The sequence below is a fragment of the Pseudorca crassidens genome, chromosome 4 (assembly GCF_039906515.1).
Source record: "Pseudorca crassidens isolate mPseCra1 chromosome 4, mPseCra1.hap1, whole genome shotgun sequence".
In the NCBI taxonomy this organism is placed as follows: Eukaryota; Metazoa; Chordata; class Mammalia; order Artiodactyla; family Delphinidae; genus Pseudorca; species Pseudorca crassidens.
Window position 1 is genome coordinate 118766698 of NC_090299.1, and position 16182 is coordinate 118782879.

General features: G+C 37.2%; 1 protein-coding gene and 1 pseudogene across 13 annotated transcripts in view; both read left to right on the plus strand.

Moving 5' to 3' along the window:
• Positions 1 to 16182, plus strand: part of PTPN13 (protein tyrosine phosphatase non-receptor type 13) — a 235696-nt gene that overhangs the window by 205285 nt on the left and 14229 nt on the right. For 12 of the 13 annotated variants that reach the window (XM_067736501.1, XM_067736502.1, XM_067736506.1 and 9 more), the window contains one exon: positions 14538 to 14593. In XM_067736501.1, coding sequence (XP_067592602.1) covers positions 14538 to 14593 — 56 coding nt within the window. Of the gene's footprint in view, positions 1 to 7223; positions 7470 to 14537; positions 14594 to 16182 lie in introns of those variants that run through there. The other variant, XM_067736514.1, reaches the window with a different exon arrangement.
• On the plus strand, positions 11176 to 14531 carry LOC137223892 (transcription initiation factor TFIID subunit 13 pseudogene; annotated as a pseudogene).

The following is a 16182-nucleotide window of genomic DNA, read 5'->3' on the forward strand; positions in this document are numbered from 1 at the left end:
TAGATTCTCTTTTACACTGAGCTATTATAACAAAAGTTTATAGCAGAAACCTACATTCAAGTTGCTTTTTTTATTTTGATGACGAAGACACTACATCCTCATTGTAAAAAAAATATTTTAAACAGAATCATTTAAAAATGCAAGCTCCTGGGGCTTCCCTGCTGGCACAGTGGTTGAGAGTCCGCCTGCCAATGCAGGGGACACGGGTTCGTGCCCCGGTCTGGGAAGATCCCACATGCCACGGAGCGGCTGGGCCCGTGAGCCATGGCCACTGAGCCTGCGCGTCTGGAGCCTGTGCTCCACAACGGCAGAGGCCACAACAGTGAGAGGCCCGCGTACCGCAAAAAAAAAAAAAAAAAAAAAAAATGCAAGCTCCTTTTTTTACCCATTCCTCATCTTCATCTGAGATAGCTATTGTTAAAATATTGGGTTTTACCCTTCTATTATACATATGAAAACATGTAATTTAATATACTTTTTGTCACGTGATTCCAAATTTGGTTCTCAGTTAAAATTGATCATTACACTCTTTCCACTAATATGTAAAAATCTGTCTCATATTTTCTTTTTCTTTTTGAAACTTAAAAATATTTATTAATTCATTTATAATAACAATAATCAACCTATTACATGTCAGCATAAATCACGTTTTTAACAGAAAATATCTGTATTTTCCAAAATGAGAAAATATGTGAGAAGAGTGGCATTGTTTTACATTAAGTTCTTTTTACATAAATTTACATCACACTTTTTTTATTCAAACAAAGTCACAAAAATTATAATCAGTTCACTCAGTCCCATGTAATTAATTTTTTTTCATCTTGATCTTTTGTTAGCACTTTTATGAGTTCATCAGTTTTCCATTAGAGTTCTGAAAATGCTTATTCATTCAGTTCAGCAGTATAGTCAGTTACCAGAAACCTGTACTTGTCACAGTCTTTTCAATGAATTCCTTGAAGATGAAACTCTTTTATAGGAACATTTTTGCAAAAGCATCAGAGTACACCCAGAACTGTCTGTAAATGACAAAAGACTTAAAAAATGACCACGGTTTAAGATTTGATGAAAGTTCATAATAATGCAGTTGACAAGCAAATTAAGTTACTTCTGAGATATATATTTTAAAGTAAACTAGAATTATGACTTATAACATTATACCAGAACCTATAAGATTTTTAGAAATTTCATGTAATGTCTGAAACATTTATATTAACATATTTCCATACAAATAACTCGAATAGAGTTTACTATTTGTTTCTTTTTTTCTAATTTTTGAATTTTATTTTTTTATACAGCAGCTTCTTATTAGTCATCAATTTTATACACATCAGTGTATACATGTCAATCCCAGTTGCCCAATTCAGCACACTGCCATCCCCACCCCCCTGTGGCTTTCCCCACTTGGTGTCCATACATTTGTTCTCTACATCTGTGTCTGAACTTTTGCCCTGCAAACCTGTTAATCTGTACCATTTTTCTAGATTCCACATACATGCATTAATATATGATATTTGTTTTTCTCTTTCTGACTTACTTCACTCTCTATGACAGTCTCTAGATCCATCCACGTCTCAACAAATGACTCAATTTCATTCCTTTTTATGGCTGAGTAATATTCCATTGTATATATGTACCACAACTTCTTTATCCATTCATTTGTCAGTAGGCATGTAGGTTGCTTCCATGACCTGGCTATTGTAAATAGTGCTGCAATGAACATTGGGGTGCATGTGTCTTTTTGAAGTATAGTTTTCTCTGGGTATATGCCCAGTAGTGAGATTGCTGGATCGTATGGTAATTCTATTTTTAGTTTTTTAAGGAACCTCCATACTGTTCTCCATAGTGGCTGTATCAATTTACATTCCCACCAAGAGTGCAAGAGGGTTCCCTTTTCTCCACACCCTCTCCAGTATTTGTTGTTTGTAGATTTTCTGATGATGCCCATTCTAACTGGTGTGAGGTGATACCTCACTGTAGTTTTGATTTTCATTGCTCTAATAATTAGTGCTGTTGAGCATCTTTTCATGTGCTTCTTGGCCATCTGTATGTCTTCTTTGGAGAAATGTCTATTTAGGTCTTCTGCCCATTTGTGGATTGGGTTGTTTGTTTCTTCAATATTGAGCTACATGAGCTGTTTATATATTTTGGAGATTAATCCTTTGTCCGTTGATTCATTTGCAAATATTTTCTCCCATTCTGAGGGTTGTCTTTTCGTCTTGTTTATGGTTTCCTTTGCTGTACAAAAGCTTTGAAGTTTCATTAGGTCCCATTTGTTTATTTTTGTTTTTATTTCCATTACTCTAGGAGGTGGATCCAAAAAGATCTTGCTGTGATTTATGTCAAAGAGGGTTCTTCCTATGTTTTCCTCTAAGAGTTTTATAGTGTCTGGTCTTACATTTAGGTCTCAAATCCATTTTGAGTTTATTTTTGTGTATGGTGTTAGGGAGTGTTCTAATTTCATTCTTTTACATGTAACTGTCCAGTTTTCCCAGCATCACTTATTGAAGAGACTGTCTTTTCTCCATTGTATATCCTTGACTCCTTTGTTATAGATTAGTTGATCGTAGGTGTGTGGGTTTATCTCTGGGCTTTCTATCTTGTTCCATTGATCTATGTTTCTGTTTTTGTGCCAGTACCATATTGTCTTGATTACTGTAGCTTTGTAGTATCATCTGAAGTCAGGGAGTCTGATTCCTCCAGCTCTGTTTTTTTCCCTCAAGACTGCTTTGGCTATTCAGGGTCTTTTGTGTCTCCATACAAATTTTAAGATTTTTTGTTCTACTTCCATAAAAAATGCTAGTGGTAGTTTGATAGGGATTGCATTGAATCTGTAGATTGCTTTGGGTAGTATAGTCGTTTTCACAATATTGAGTCTTCCAATCCAAGTACATGGTGTATTTCGCCGTCTGTTGGTATCGTCTTTAATTTCTTTCATCAGTGTCTTATAGTTTTCTGCATACAGGTCTTTTGTCTCCCTAGGTAGGTTTATTCCTAGGTATTTATTCTTTTTGTTGCAATGGTAAATGGGAGTGTTTCCTTAATTTCTCTTTCAGATTTTTCCTCATTAGTGTATAGGAATGCAAGAGATTTCTGTGCATTAATTTTGTATCCTGCAACTTTACCAAATTCATTGATTAGCTCTAGTAGTTTTATGGTGGCATCTTTAGGATTTTCTTATGTATACTATCATGTCCTCTGCAAACAGTGACAGTTTTACTTCTTCTTTTCCAATTTGTATTCCTTTTATTTCTTTTTCTTCTCTGATTGCCGTGGCTAGGACTTCCAAAACTATGTTCAAAAATAGTGGTGAGAGTGGACATCCTTGTCTTGTTCCTGATCTTAGAGGAAATGCTTTCAGTTTTTCACCATTGAGAATGATGTTTGCTGTGGGTTTGTCATATATGGCCTTTATTATGTTGAGGTAGTTCCTTCTGTGCCCACTTTCTGGAGAGTTTTTATCGTAAATGGGTCTTCAATTTTCTCAAAAGCTTTTTCTGCATCTATTGAGGTGATCATATGGTTTTTATCTTCAATTTGTTAATGTGGTGTATCACATTGATTGATTAGTGTATATTGAAGAATCCTTGCATCCCTGGGATAAATCCCACTTGATCATGGTGTATGATCCTTTTAATGTGTTGTTGGATTCTGTTTGCTAGTATTTTGTTGAAGATTTTTAGATCTATATTCATCAGTGATATTGGTCTGTAATTTTCTTTTTTTTTTTTAGTATCTTTGTCTGGTTTTGGTATCAGGGTGATGGTGACCTCATAGAATGAGTTTGGGAATGTTCCTTCCTCTGCAGTTTTTTGGAAGAGTTTGAGAAGGATGGGTGTTAGCTCTTCTCTAAATGTTTGATAGAATTCACCTGTGAATCCATCTGGTCCTGGACTTTTGTTTGTTGGAAGATTTTTAATCACAGTTTCAATTTCATTACTTGTGATTGGTCTGTTCATATTTCCTATTTCTTTCTGGTTTCAGTCTTGGAAGATTATACCTTTCTAAGAACTTGTCCATTTCTTCCAGGTTGTCCATTTTGTTGGCATAGAGTTGCTTGTAGTAGTCTCTTAGGAGGCTTTGTATATCTGCAGTGTCTATCGTAACTTCTCCTTTTTCATTTCTAATTTTATTGACTTGAGTCCTGTCCCTCTTTTTCTTGATGAGTCTGGCTAATGGTTTATCAATTTTGTTTACCTTGTCAGACAACCAGCTTTTAGTTTTATTGATCTTTGCTGTTGTTTTCTTTGTTTCTATTTCATTTACTTCTGCTCTGATCTTTATGGTTTCTTTCCTTCTGGTAACTTTGGGTTTTGTTTGTTCTTCTTTCTCCAGTTCCTTTAGGTGTAGAGTTAGATTGTTTATTTGAGATTTTTCTTGTTTCTTGAGGTAGGCTTGTATAGCTATAAACTTCCCTCTTAGAACTGCTTTTGCTGCATCCCATAGATTTTGGATCGTCATGTTTTCATCATCCATTGTCTCTAGGTATTTTTTGATTTCCTCTTTGATTTCTTCAGTGATCTGTTGGTTATTTAGTAATGTATTGTTTAGCCTCCATGTGTTTGTGTTTTTTACATTCATTTCTAATCTCATAGCGTTGTTGTCAGAAAAGATGCTTGATATGATTTCAATTTTCTTAAATTAACTGAGGATTGATTTGTGACCCGAGATGTGATCTATCCTGGAGAATGTTCCATGCGCACTTGAGAAGAAAGTGTAATCTGCTGGTTTTGGATGTAATGTCCTATAATATCAATTAAATCTATCTGGTCTATTATGTCATTTAAAGCTTCTGTTTCCTTATTTATTTTCATTTGGGTTGATCTGTCCATTGGTGTAAGTGAGGTGTTAACATCCCCCACTATTATTGTGTTACTGTCGATTTCCTCTTTTATAGCTGTTAGCAGTTGCCTTATGTATTGAGGCGCTCCTATGTTGGGTGCATATATATTTATAATTGTTATATCTTCTTCTTGGATTGATCCCTTGATCATTATGTAGTGTCCTTCCTTGTCTCTTGTAACATTCTTTATTTTAAAGTCTATTTTATCTGATATGAGTATTGCTACTCCAGCTTTCTTTTGATTTCCATTTGCATGGAATATCTTTTTCCATCCCCTCACTTTCAGTCTGTATGTGTCCCTAGGTCTGAAGTGGGTGTCTTGTAGATAGCATATTATGGGTCTTTTTTTTTTTTTTTGCGGTACACAGGCCTCTCACTGTTGTGGCCTCTCCCATTGCGGAGCTCCAGATGCGCAGGCTCAGCGGCCATGACTCATGGGCCTAGCTGCTCCGTGGCATGTGGGATCCTCCTGCACCGGGGCACGAACCTGTGTCCCCTGCATCGGCAGGCAGACTCTCAACCACTGCGCCACCAGGGAAGCCCATGGGTCTTATTTTTTTATCCATTCAGCAAGCCTGTGTCTTTTGGTTGGAGCATTTAATCCATTCTCATTTAAGGTAATTATTGATATGTATGTTCCTATAACCATTTTCTTCATTGTTTTGGGTTTGTTTTTGTAGGTCCTTTTCTTCTCTTGTGTTTCCCACTTAGAGAAGTTCTTTTAGCATTTGTTGTAGAGCTAGTTTGGTGGTGCTGAATTCTCTTAGCTTTTGCTTATCTGTAAAGCTTTTGATTTCTCCATCGAATCTGAATGAGATCCTTGCCAGGTAGAGTAATCTTGGTTGTAGGTTCTTCCCTTTCATCACTTTAAGTATATCATGCCACTCCCTTCTGGCTTGTAGAGTTTCTGTTGAGAAATCAGCTGTTAACCTTATGGGAGTTCCCTTGTATGTTATTTGTCATTTTTCCCTTGCAGCTTTCAATGAATTGCCTTTAAATTTTGCCAGTCTGATTACTATGTTTCTCGGCATGTTTCTCCTTGGGTTTATCCTGTATGGGACTCGCTGGGCTTCCTGGACTTGGGTGGCTATTTCCTTTCCCATGTTAGAGAGGTTTTGACTATAATCTATTTTCTCGACTCCTTTCTCTCTTCTCCTTCTGGGACACCTATAATGCAAATGTTGTTGTGTTTAATGTTGTCCCAGAGGTCTGTTAGGCTGTCTTCATTTCTTTTCATTCTTTTTTCTTTATTCTGTTCTGCAGCAGTGCATTCCACCATTCTGTCTTCCAGGTCACTTATCCATTCTTCTGCCTCAGTTATTCTGCTATTGATTCCTTCTAGTGTAGTTTTCATTTCAGTTATTGTATTGTTCATCTCTGTTTGTTTGTTCTTTAATTCTTCTAGGTCTTTGTTAAACATTTCTTGCATCTTCTCAATCTTTGCCTCCATTCTTTTTCCGAGGTCCTGGATCATCTTCACTATCATTATTCTGAATTCTTTTTCTGGAAGTTTGCCTATCTCCACTTCATTTAGTTGTTTTTCTGGGGTTTTATCTTGTTCCTTCATCTGGTACATAGCCCTCTGCCTTTTCATCTTGTCTGTCTTTCTGCAAATGTGGTTTTTGTTCCACAGGCTGCAGGATTGTAGTTCCTGCTTCTGTTGTCTGCCCTCTCTGTCTCATACTTTCTAATGCTTCCCTATTATTCTCTTGCATAGATATACCATAATTTATTAAATTGAATATATATTATGAGTATTAAATTTATTATAAACAGTAATGCAGCAAAGATTCCTATTTCTTTATAATGTAAATTCTAGGTCTCACAAGACAGAATTATGCCCTCAACCCCAGCATTTCAAAGGTTTATATTATTTTTCTGATTACTGCAGGCATTTGAGTTTGTAGTCTGTTCTAGTTTGCTTGGGCTGCCATAACAAAACACCACAACCTGAGTGGCTTAAAAAAAGAGAGAGAAAATTTATCTTTTCACAGTTCTGGAGGCTGGACGTCTACAATCAAGGTGTTAGAAGGTTTGGTTTCTGGCAAGACCTCTCTCCTTGGCTTGTAGGCAGCTCTCTTCTAGCTGTGTCCTCACATGGTCTTTCCTTTGTGTGCACACACTCCTGGTGTCTCTTCCTCTTCTTATAAGGACACCAATCCTATTGGATTAGAGCCCCATCCTCATGACCTCATTTAGCCTCAGTTATCTCCATAAAGACCCTATTTCCAAATACAGTCCCATCGGGGGTTAGGGCTTCAACCTGTGAACTTTGGCAGGACACAGGTCAGTTCATAACACAGTCTTTGTCTTAGCCACTTATAAAATATAATCAAGGGCTTCCTGGGTGGCACAGTGGTTGAAAATCCGCCTGCCAATGCAGGGGACACAGGTTCGATCCCTGGTCTGGAAGGATCCCACATGCCGTGGAGCAACTGATCCTGTGCACCACAACTACTGAGCCTGCATGCCACAGCTACTGAAGCCCACATGCCTAGAGCCTGTGCTCTGCAAGAAGAGAAGCCACCGCAACGAGAAGCCCGCACACCACAACAAAGAGTAGCCCCTGCTTGCCACAACTGGAGAAAGTCCGTGCGCAGCAACGAAGACCCAATGCAGCCAAAAATAAATAAATAAAATAAATAAATTTTTTAAAAGAAGAAAAAAGAACACTCATGTACACGTCTTTGTGTGGATATGGAAAATTTAATTATATATGTATAATCAAATTTTATTCACAATAGTTACACCACAAGAGCTCTAGGCATAAATTCAACCAAGAATGTACATATTTATATTATGAATACTTTAAAACTCTACAGAGAAGCACAAAAGAAGTATTAAAGAAAAACATTCCTTGTTCTTTGATAGAAAAAATCTAAAATTTAAGTTCTCCCTAGATTCACCTCTAAATTAAATATGGTCCCATAAAATATTTTGAGGTTTCTGTTTTGTTTCGTTGTTTGTTTTAATAAGAGGCAGGGTGGCTTTGTGAAATGATTCTAAAGTTCACGTAGTAGAATTAGGATGTAAAACTATCCAGAACAAATCCAAAAATTAAGGTTCTTGGAGGGAGAATATTCCTACCAGTTATTAGGAAATATTATGTAAATAATACATAAGTTGTCCTGCCACGGTAGTATAGATAGAGCCCACAAATTTGTGTCTTGAGAATTCAAGATGTTTAAGACCAAGTATTTCGGGCCAGTCGATCCTGAAAAACAAATTAGCACTTGAATAGGTGAGACTTCTGCTTTAGAAGAGATTTTGACTAATGGTAAGCAAAACAAAGAAAGCAAAAAACAAATTTAGGAAAAGAGGACACAAGGTACTGAAATAAAAACATGAAAAAGTTTCATGTGTTTCAAAATCTAAATGTGTTAAAGTCACAATGTTAATTATATTCATAAGAAGGCAAATTCAAAAGAGACAAATATGACTAATCTTCATCGCTGAAAGACTGAACCAGTATTCTAGAAAAGTTTTGTTTCATCTTAACGTTTCTCGAATATTACCTACATTTGAGTAGTTTTAAAGAGTTCCATAGAGTTTTTTTAAATATTCAGAAATTTGTAAGTGTGCCACGTTGGGAATCACCCTAAACAAATGATTATTTACTGAATTGGTTCTTAACAGTATATTTTGCAACCCTGAAAGTTTTATCATGTGCCAGAAGTTAAGGTGCTATCCACTGGTATTATAAAAAGTAGAGGAATGTCCTTTTTAAAAAGAAAGATTGTCCCTCTGATAGCTACTTGTGTAAGTCGTTGCATTTGTCCCTCTGCTGCAATTAATTGTCTCTATACTTAACTATAGTAGCCCCCGGCCCCCCATCTACAGTTTCACTTTTGGGGTTTCAGTTACTTACGGTCAACCACAGTTGGAAAATGTTAAGTGGAAATTCCAGAAATAAACAATTCATAAGTTTTAAATGATGTGCCATTCTAAGCAGTGAGATGAAATCTTGCTCCGTCTCACTCCGTCTCACTCCGTCCCACCCAGGACATAAATCATCCCTTTGTCCAATGTATCTTGCCCATTAGTCACTTATTAGCCATCTTGGTTATCGGAGCAGTCATGGCAGTATCCAAGTGTTTGTGTTCATGTAACTCTTATTCAATGATGGCCCTGCAGTACAAGAGTAGTGATGCTGGCAATCTGGATGTTGCCAAAGAGAAGCCATAAGTGCTTCCTTTAAGTGAAAAGGTGAAAGTTCTCTACTTCATAAGGAAAGAGAAAAATCGTATGCTGAGGTTAGTTGCTAAAATGTACAGTAAGAACAAATCTATCTGCGAAATTGTGAAGAAGGAAAAAGAAATTTGTGCTGGTTTTGCTGTTGCACCTCAAACTGCAAAAGTTAAGGCCACAGTGCATGAAAAAATGCTTAGTTAAGATGGAAGAGGCATTCAATTTGTGAGTGGAAGACATGAACAGAAAACAGAGTTCAGCACTTTCCATGGTATCAGGCATTCACTGGGTGTCTTGGAACGTATCACACCTCAAATAAAAGGGTACTACTATACCTCTTAGCGAAGTACTTCAGGCCAATGTCTGTGTGTTATTTGTGAATGAATGCCAGTCATACACATTATTGTAAATTACTACCAAAAGTTTCAAAACTCTTCACTTCAGCTGTTGCTGAACTTGTTTATTTTGGGGATAACGGTAAGAAGGGACGTCAGGGTGTCCATCCTAAATTTGCTTGTGCAATCTAGCAGTCAATTTGGGAGATGTACACATGCAAATAAGTAAATTTTCTTCCTCCATGGAAGCTCTGATTTCCCACAAATAAATTGAAATTAATATCAGAATAAATTTTACTTTCAACTCTACAAAAAGCTATAGTAAGAAAACATATCCTGCTTTTTTATGGAGTGTCTATGTGGAGTTCAGAGAGGATTATAAAGAATTAGGGAATATAGGGGCTATACAGGAGTATGTGGGTGTGGTTATTAAAGCCTCCTAGAGAATTAGCATTTTAAAGATTTTGATAGGTGAGATAAAATGGGAAAGAGCATTCCATACCGAGGAGCTTCTCAGCAAAGGTACGAAGGTCTGGATCAACATGGAAAATTCAGGGCACTAAATCATTGCTATTAGGGTATCACATGGTGTCTTGAAAGCTAAGGCTTAAGAGAGAGGGATGGGTTCATGAAATGACTTACATGCCATGCCAAAGAAAGAGCCCATATTTTCATCTGGCACTGGGCACTGCAAATTATGTAGCTGGTCCTAGGTCCAGCAGATACCTCCTCTACTCTTCAAGTTGCTGAATCTGGATTCTTTGAGCAGTAGGATTACAAACTAACCTTCAAACAGGATGGCCATGATAAAAACCTTAAATCTTTTCCTTGAGGCAGTACTACAGCCTCCTCCTCTTCCAAAGAGCCTACAATCCAGAATGAGAAGAGAGACTGACCCACCCCCAAACCATACATAGGTAAACTTTGCAAAAATAGTGAAAAATTGGTTAATACAAGCATTGCTATAGTGTATTTCCAATTGGGCTTTATCTCATTATTTTAATGTTAATAATAACACTTTACTCTTTTAATAAATTTATTTATTTATTTTTGGCTGCATTGAGTCTTCGTTGCTGTGCGCAGGCTTTCTCTTTGTTGTGGTCTGCGGGCTTCTCATTGTGGTGGCTTCTCTTGTTGCAGAGCACGGGCTCTAGGTGCGTGGGCTTCAGTAGTTGTGGCTCACAGGCTCTAGAGTGCAGGCTCAGTAGTTGTGGCACACGGGCTTAGTTGCTCCATGGCATGTGGGATCTTCCAGGCCCAGGGCTCGAACCTGTGCCCCTTGCATTGGCAGGCAGATTCTTAACCACTGTGCCACCAGGGAAGCCCAGTAACACCTTTATAAAAGGCTGTATACTTTGCAAAATGATTGCACACATGGTGATTCCTAGATCAGGATTATGATGGGGAATAAGAAATCCAAATGACTACTTGGAAAAAAGTTTTAACCCAGACTAAAATTATCAGCTTCTAAAAACGGATAAGGAGGGCTTCCCTGGTGGCACAGTGGTTAAGAATCCGCCTGCCATGGGCTTCCCTGGTGGCGCAGTGGTTGAGAGTCCGCCTGCCGATGCAGGGGACGTGGGTTCGTGCCCCGGTCTGGGAAGATCCCACATGCCGCGGAGCGGCTGCGCCCGTGGGCCATGGCCACTGAGCCTGCACGTCCGGAGCCTGTTGCATTCAAGCCCTGGTCTAGGAAGATCCCACATGCCGCAGAGCAGCTAAGCCCGCATGCCGCAACTGCTGAAGCCCGTGCACCTAGAGCCCATGCTCCACAACAAGAGAAGCCACCACAATGAGAAGCCCGCGCACTGCAACGAAGAGCAGCCCCCACTCGCTGCAACTAAAGAAATCCCGCACGCAGCAACGAAGACCGAACACAGCGAAAAACAAATTTATTTTTTTAAAAAAACGAATAAGGTCTAAGAAGGTTTTTTTTCAGTTGTCAGTGGATAAAAACAATCTACTTTATTTCTTCCACCATAGAAGTTCTGTGTTTCCCTCAGATAAACTGAAAATGATATCAGAGTCACTTTATTATAGATACTTTTTAACTACAGAGTCTGTACCTAAAAGATCAAATAAACACGCAATTACAAGTTGTGATAAGGTCTATGAAGTTTAAAAAAGTGCTACGAAAGAGAATACCAAGGAGACCCACTTTTAGACTGGGTGGTTAGGAAACATCCTCAGAAGGTAAAGACACTTAGATTAAACAAGGAAAAAGTGAAAAAAGAGCGATTTTGAAGAGCTAAAAGAAAGGCCCATCAGTTTGAAGCCTAGTTAGTGAAGAGGAGAGTAAAACCAGATGGATTGTAGGGTAGACAGAGGCCAGATAATGCAGGATCTTGAAATGGAAGGAATTTCTCATTTAAGATAATTTGTCCTAATGAAGATTTAAATGTAAGATTAACCATGTAAGAATGCAACTTGGCATCTCCTTCTGATTGTAGCAAACTGCTTCTGTAGGACTTGGGTCTCTGTGGCACCATACTCAGTTAAAGTACGACCTGATTGATCTCAGTTTCCTAGGGAGACACCCCTCGCTTTAAAAAATAAAAGGGCAAATATGATAGCCCTTACATGTGGAATCTAAAATATGATACAGGCCCTGGCTGCTGGGATGGCAGATGAAGAAGAAGACCCCACCTTTGAGGAAGAAAATGAAGAAATTGGGGGAGGTGCAGAAGGTGGACAGGGTAAAAGAAAGAGACTTTTTTCTAAAGAATTACAGTGTATGATGTATGGGTTTGGGGATGACCAGAATCCTTATACTGAGTCAGTAGATATTCTTGAAGACCTTGTCATAGAGTTCATCACCGAAATGACTCACAAGGCAATGTCAATTGGAAGACAAGGTCGGGTACAAGTTGAAGATATCGTCTTCTTGATTCGAAAGGACCCAAGAAAGTTTGCTAGGGTTAAAGACTTGCTTACTATGAATGAAGAATTGAAACGAGCTAGAAAAGCATTTGATGAACTATGGATCTTGACATTTTTTGTACTTTCTGAAGTTTCATTATTTTCTGGGGAAATCATATTTAATAACTATATTTTCCACAGTAAGGTTCTGATATCTAGCCATGTGAATGAAAAATAGAGAACCACAACGTTTTCAGTCTTTATTTTCGTGTCTTCAATTTTAGAGTGATATTTGAGCCTTTAATTGCCTGCCATTATATTACCATACTTTGAATTAATTACTGGATTTTAATGACCACATGTAAGTCAGAGTACCTTGCAAACCATTCAGTTCCTTCTGACTTTTGACCATCTAAATGATGAATTAATATTTATGTATTAGGTGTACTTGTGCCATTGTAGGCTGTACTGTAGCTGTTTAATATGTGAAATCTAAATGGTACCTTTGATAGCGAAGACATGTGTTTCATGTATTCTAAAGTTTTTAGATTACAGTAGTCTTAAGTTATTAAAAGACTTTTAAGGAGAAAAGGATAAAAAATACAACCTTTAAGGAGAAAATGATAGAAAATACAACCTTTTTTAGGAGTGTTTATTTGTCTTAAGATAATTTGTTTTAATACTCTTTTCTTTAGATAACAAGAGTGATTTTTTTCATTTTAATTTTTTATTTTTTGAGAAACTAAAACTTTCCTATGAATGCTTGTGTGTTGGAAGACTTATTTGGTTTAAAATCTTCAGGGCTTATACTATTTGTCAGTTTTTAAGAGAACTCATTTTCCCAGGTCAAAGCTTCTAAAAATAAGTGCTTTCAGTAGCAGGATAAGCATTTGGGGTAGTGTTTATTAGCTTATTTGTTAGTACTTGTTTATTGTGGAAATGTGTACTTGACTAAGACCATGTGTGGCCATGGAAACCACTTTTGTAGTTCAGCATATACAGGTGTTGTGCGTATTTAGCTTATTGTATTATTCTTGCACTTAGCTTAAAGTAAGGATTAAAATTGCATTTAAGGGGATCATTGGATATTACTGTTTGTGAAACTGAATGTTTTGTGTCCCGCTTATAAACATTATCTATGAATTAGTACTTAGGAAAATTTTACTTTCTTAACCTATCAGTATAAGGAATAAAGTATGAAAAATTAAAAATAAAAAAATATGATACAAATGAACTTATTTACAAAACAGAAAGAGACTCACAGATATAGAAAACTTGATGGTTATCAAAGGGCAAAAGGGGTGGGAGAGGGATAAATTAGGAGTTTGGTATCAGCATATACAAAATACTATATATAAAACAGATAAACAACAAGGTCCTACTGTATAGCACAGGGAACTATATTCAATATTCTGTAATAAACCATAATGGAAAAGAACATGAAAAAGAATATACATGTGTGTGTATATATATATGTGTGTGTGTGTATGTGAATCACTTTGCTGTACACCAGAAACTAACAAAACATTGTAAATCAACTATACTTTAATTAAAATTTTTAAAAATTAAATAAATGGGCAAAATAACACATTGGAAATTTTAGATTTTAAAATTGAAGTAGTGTAAAAACATATGCCATGTATGCACATCTAAATAATTGTTACTTTAGATTTTTCTTTTTCCTTACCTCTATACATTCATATCCCTTATATAAGAAATGAAAGGGACTTCCCTGGTGGTGCAGTGGTTAAGAATCCGCCTGCCGATGCAGGGGATGCAGGTTCGAGCCCTGGTCTGGGAAGATCCCACATGCTGCAGAGCAACTAAGCCCGTGCACCACAACTACTGAGCCTGCGCTCTAGAGCCCACGAGCCACAACTACTGAAGTCCATGTGCCTAGAGCCCGTGCTCTGCAACAGGAGAAGCCACCGCAATGAGAAGCCTGTGCACCGCAAGGAAGAGTAGCCCCCACTCGCCACAACTAGAGAAAGCCCGCGCGCAGCAATGAAGACCCAATGCAGCTAAAAATAAATAAATAAAATAAATTTATATATATATAAAAAGAAATTAATGAAAAGCCAAGATGAGTGTGAGGTGAATAAGTGGAGCCAGCCAAAACTCTTGTGCCACTGCAGATGCCTTAGCCACAGTGTGGCATGCATTGATTGAATGTCGTGTGTCTTTGTAACATGATGATGAATAATAACAGTAAATATAGGAAGTAAAATTGAACATTATATAGGATTGTTTTTGGTTTGTTTGTTTGTTTTTTTGGTACAATGGGCTAATTTGATTTTGGTTTCTCTTTGTTGCAGTCTACCAAAATGAACGGCTGTGAAGAATATTGTGAAGAAAAAGTAAAAACTGAAAGGTAAAAAAACTATTTTTCAAATATTTATAACACTTTCATTCTCTTTTTAGAAGTGCTCTCAAGATTTCCATTTAGATGTTGATTTTAAAATTAATGTGTCTTTTCCAGTCAAATGAGACTTATTGAGTAGATTATGGAAGTATGGTTGAATATTAAAAATGTTTCTGAATGTTGTTACAAGGAAGTTCTAGTGACATGTGACAATGTGTTTGTTATGACATTGCTCAAAAAAAGCAATGTATTCTCTTGACCATCAGAAAAAATGCAAGAAAAGTCTAAAAGGAAATGTGCCAACGATGATGATAGTACCTTCTCCTGGTGTGATTATAGGTAACCTATTTTTCTGTTTCTCTAAATTTTTCTATACTTCACAAATTTCATTCTTTAATAAGAAAATAAAACCAAAGAAGGTAAGAAACATTTTAAACCCCCCACAAATGTTTTTCTTTTTGAAAACGTTTTCTAATATAAAATAAGATTTTTTTGTAACACTAAATGATGTCTCAGGAAGAGTTTATATATATTGTTGGCCAACAAAGTGGTTGTACATAAATTTTGCTTCATATTAAATGATAACCAAACAGTCAAAGGGAGCTATTTCCATTTTCCTAGAAAAGCAAATTGACAGTGAATTTTTCACTAAGTTAGACAGGGGGTACATATTGTTAACATAGAAATGCATAGTCTTATATTTAAAAGATCAGCAAATATCTGGGCCAGCCACCAATAGTAATAAGATACAGGCTCTTCCCTGTCAACAGGGGAAGGGAGGAAGAATAAATTAGTGTAAATTCTTTGGGTGGCAAATTGAAAACACTATTAACATACAGATTTTATTAACATGTTACTGATTCTTGGAAACACTTTTTAAAAATTTTAGCATCTCATGAAGGGTCATAAAATTATAGTCTGATATTATTTCTTAATGTAAGCAAAGTAATAGCGTATCTTTTTTTTATTATTATTATCCAGATATTTATTGAGCACCTAATATAAACCAGACAGTGTGCTTGAAATACACTGTTAACAAGACAAAGAAGCTCCTTAACCCAAGGAGCTCACAGTCTAGCATAAAGGCAAATATTAATCAAATAATCGCACAAATAAATCATCATAGACCATGAAAAATGCTGTTTATTGTAAAAAGTCATGACAAACTGTGAGAGGGTATCACCTGGGGGCTTGATGTTCTCAGACAGTAAGTAGTAGGTGAGGTTTCTCCTTGAAGAGACATTTACGTTCTGAAGCATGAACAGGAGTCGCCTAGGACAGGGGTAGGGGTATGAGAAAGACGGCATGGAGCTGTCCAAGCAGAGGAACAGCGTGTGCAAAGACCCCAGGGCGGGAGAGGGCACAGAGCACCTGAGGGCCTGAACTAGACCAGAGTGGCTGACAGCAGAGCAAACAGGAGAGGGGCCCGAGATGAGAAGGGAGCAGGGTAAGGACCTTGGCCTTTATCCCAAGAGAAATGGGGGCCATGGAGTTTTTTAAGCAGGGGACTGACATGATAAGGTGTGTACTGTGGAGAATGAACTGGAGAGGGCCAGAGGGGAAGTGCAGAGGCCAACATGGGAGATAAGTAGAAGGAA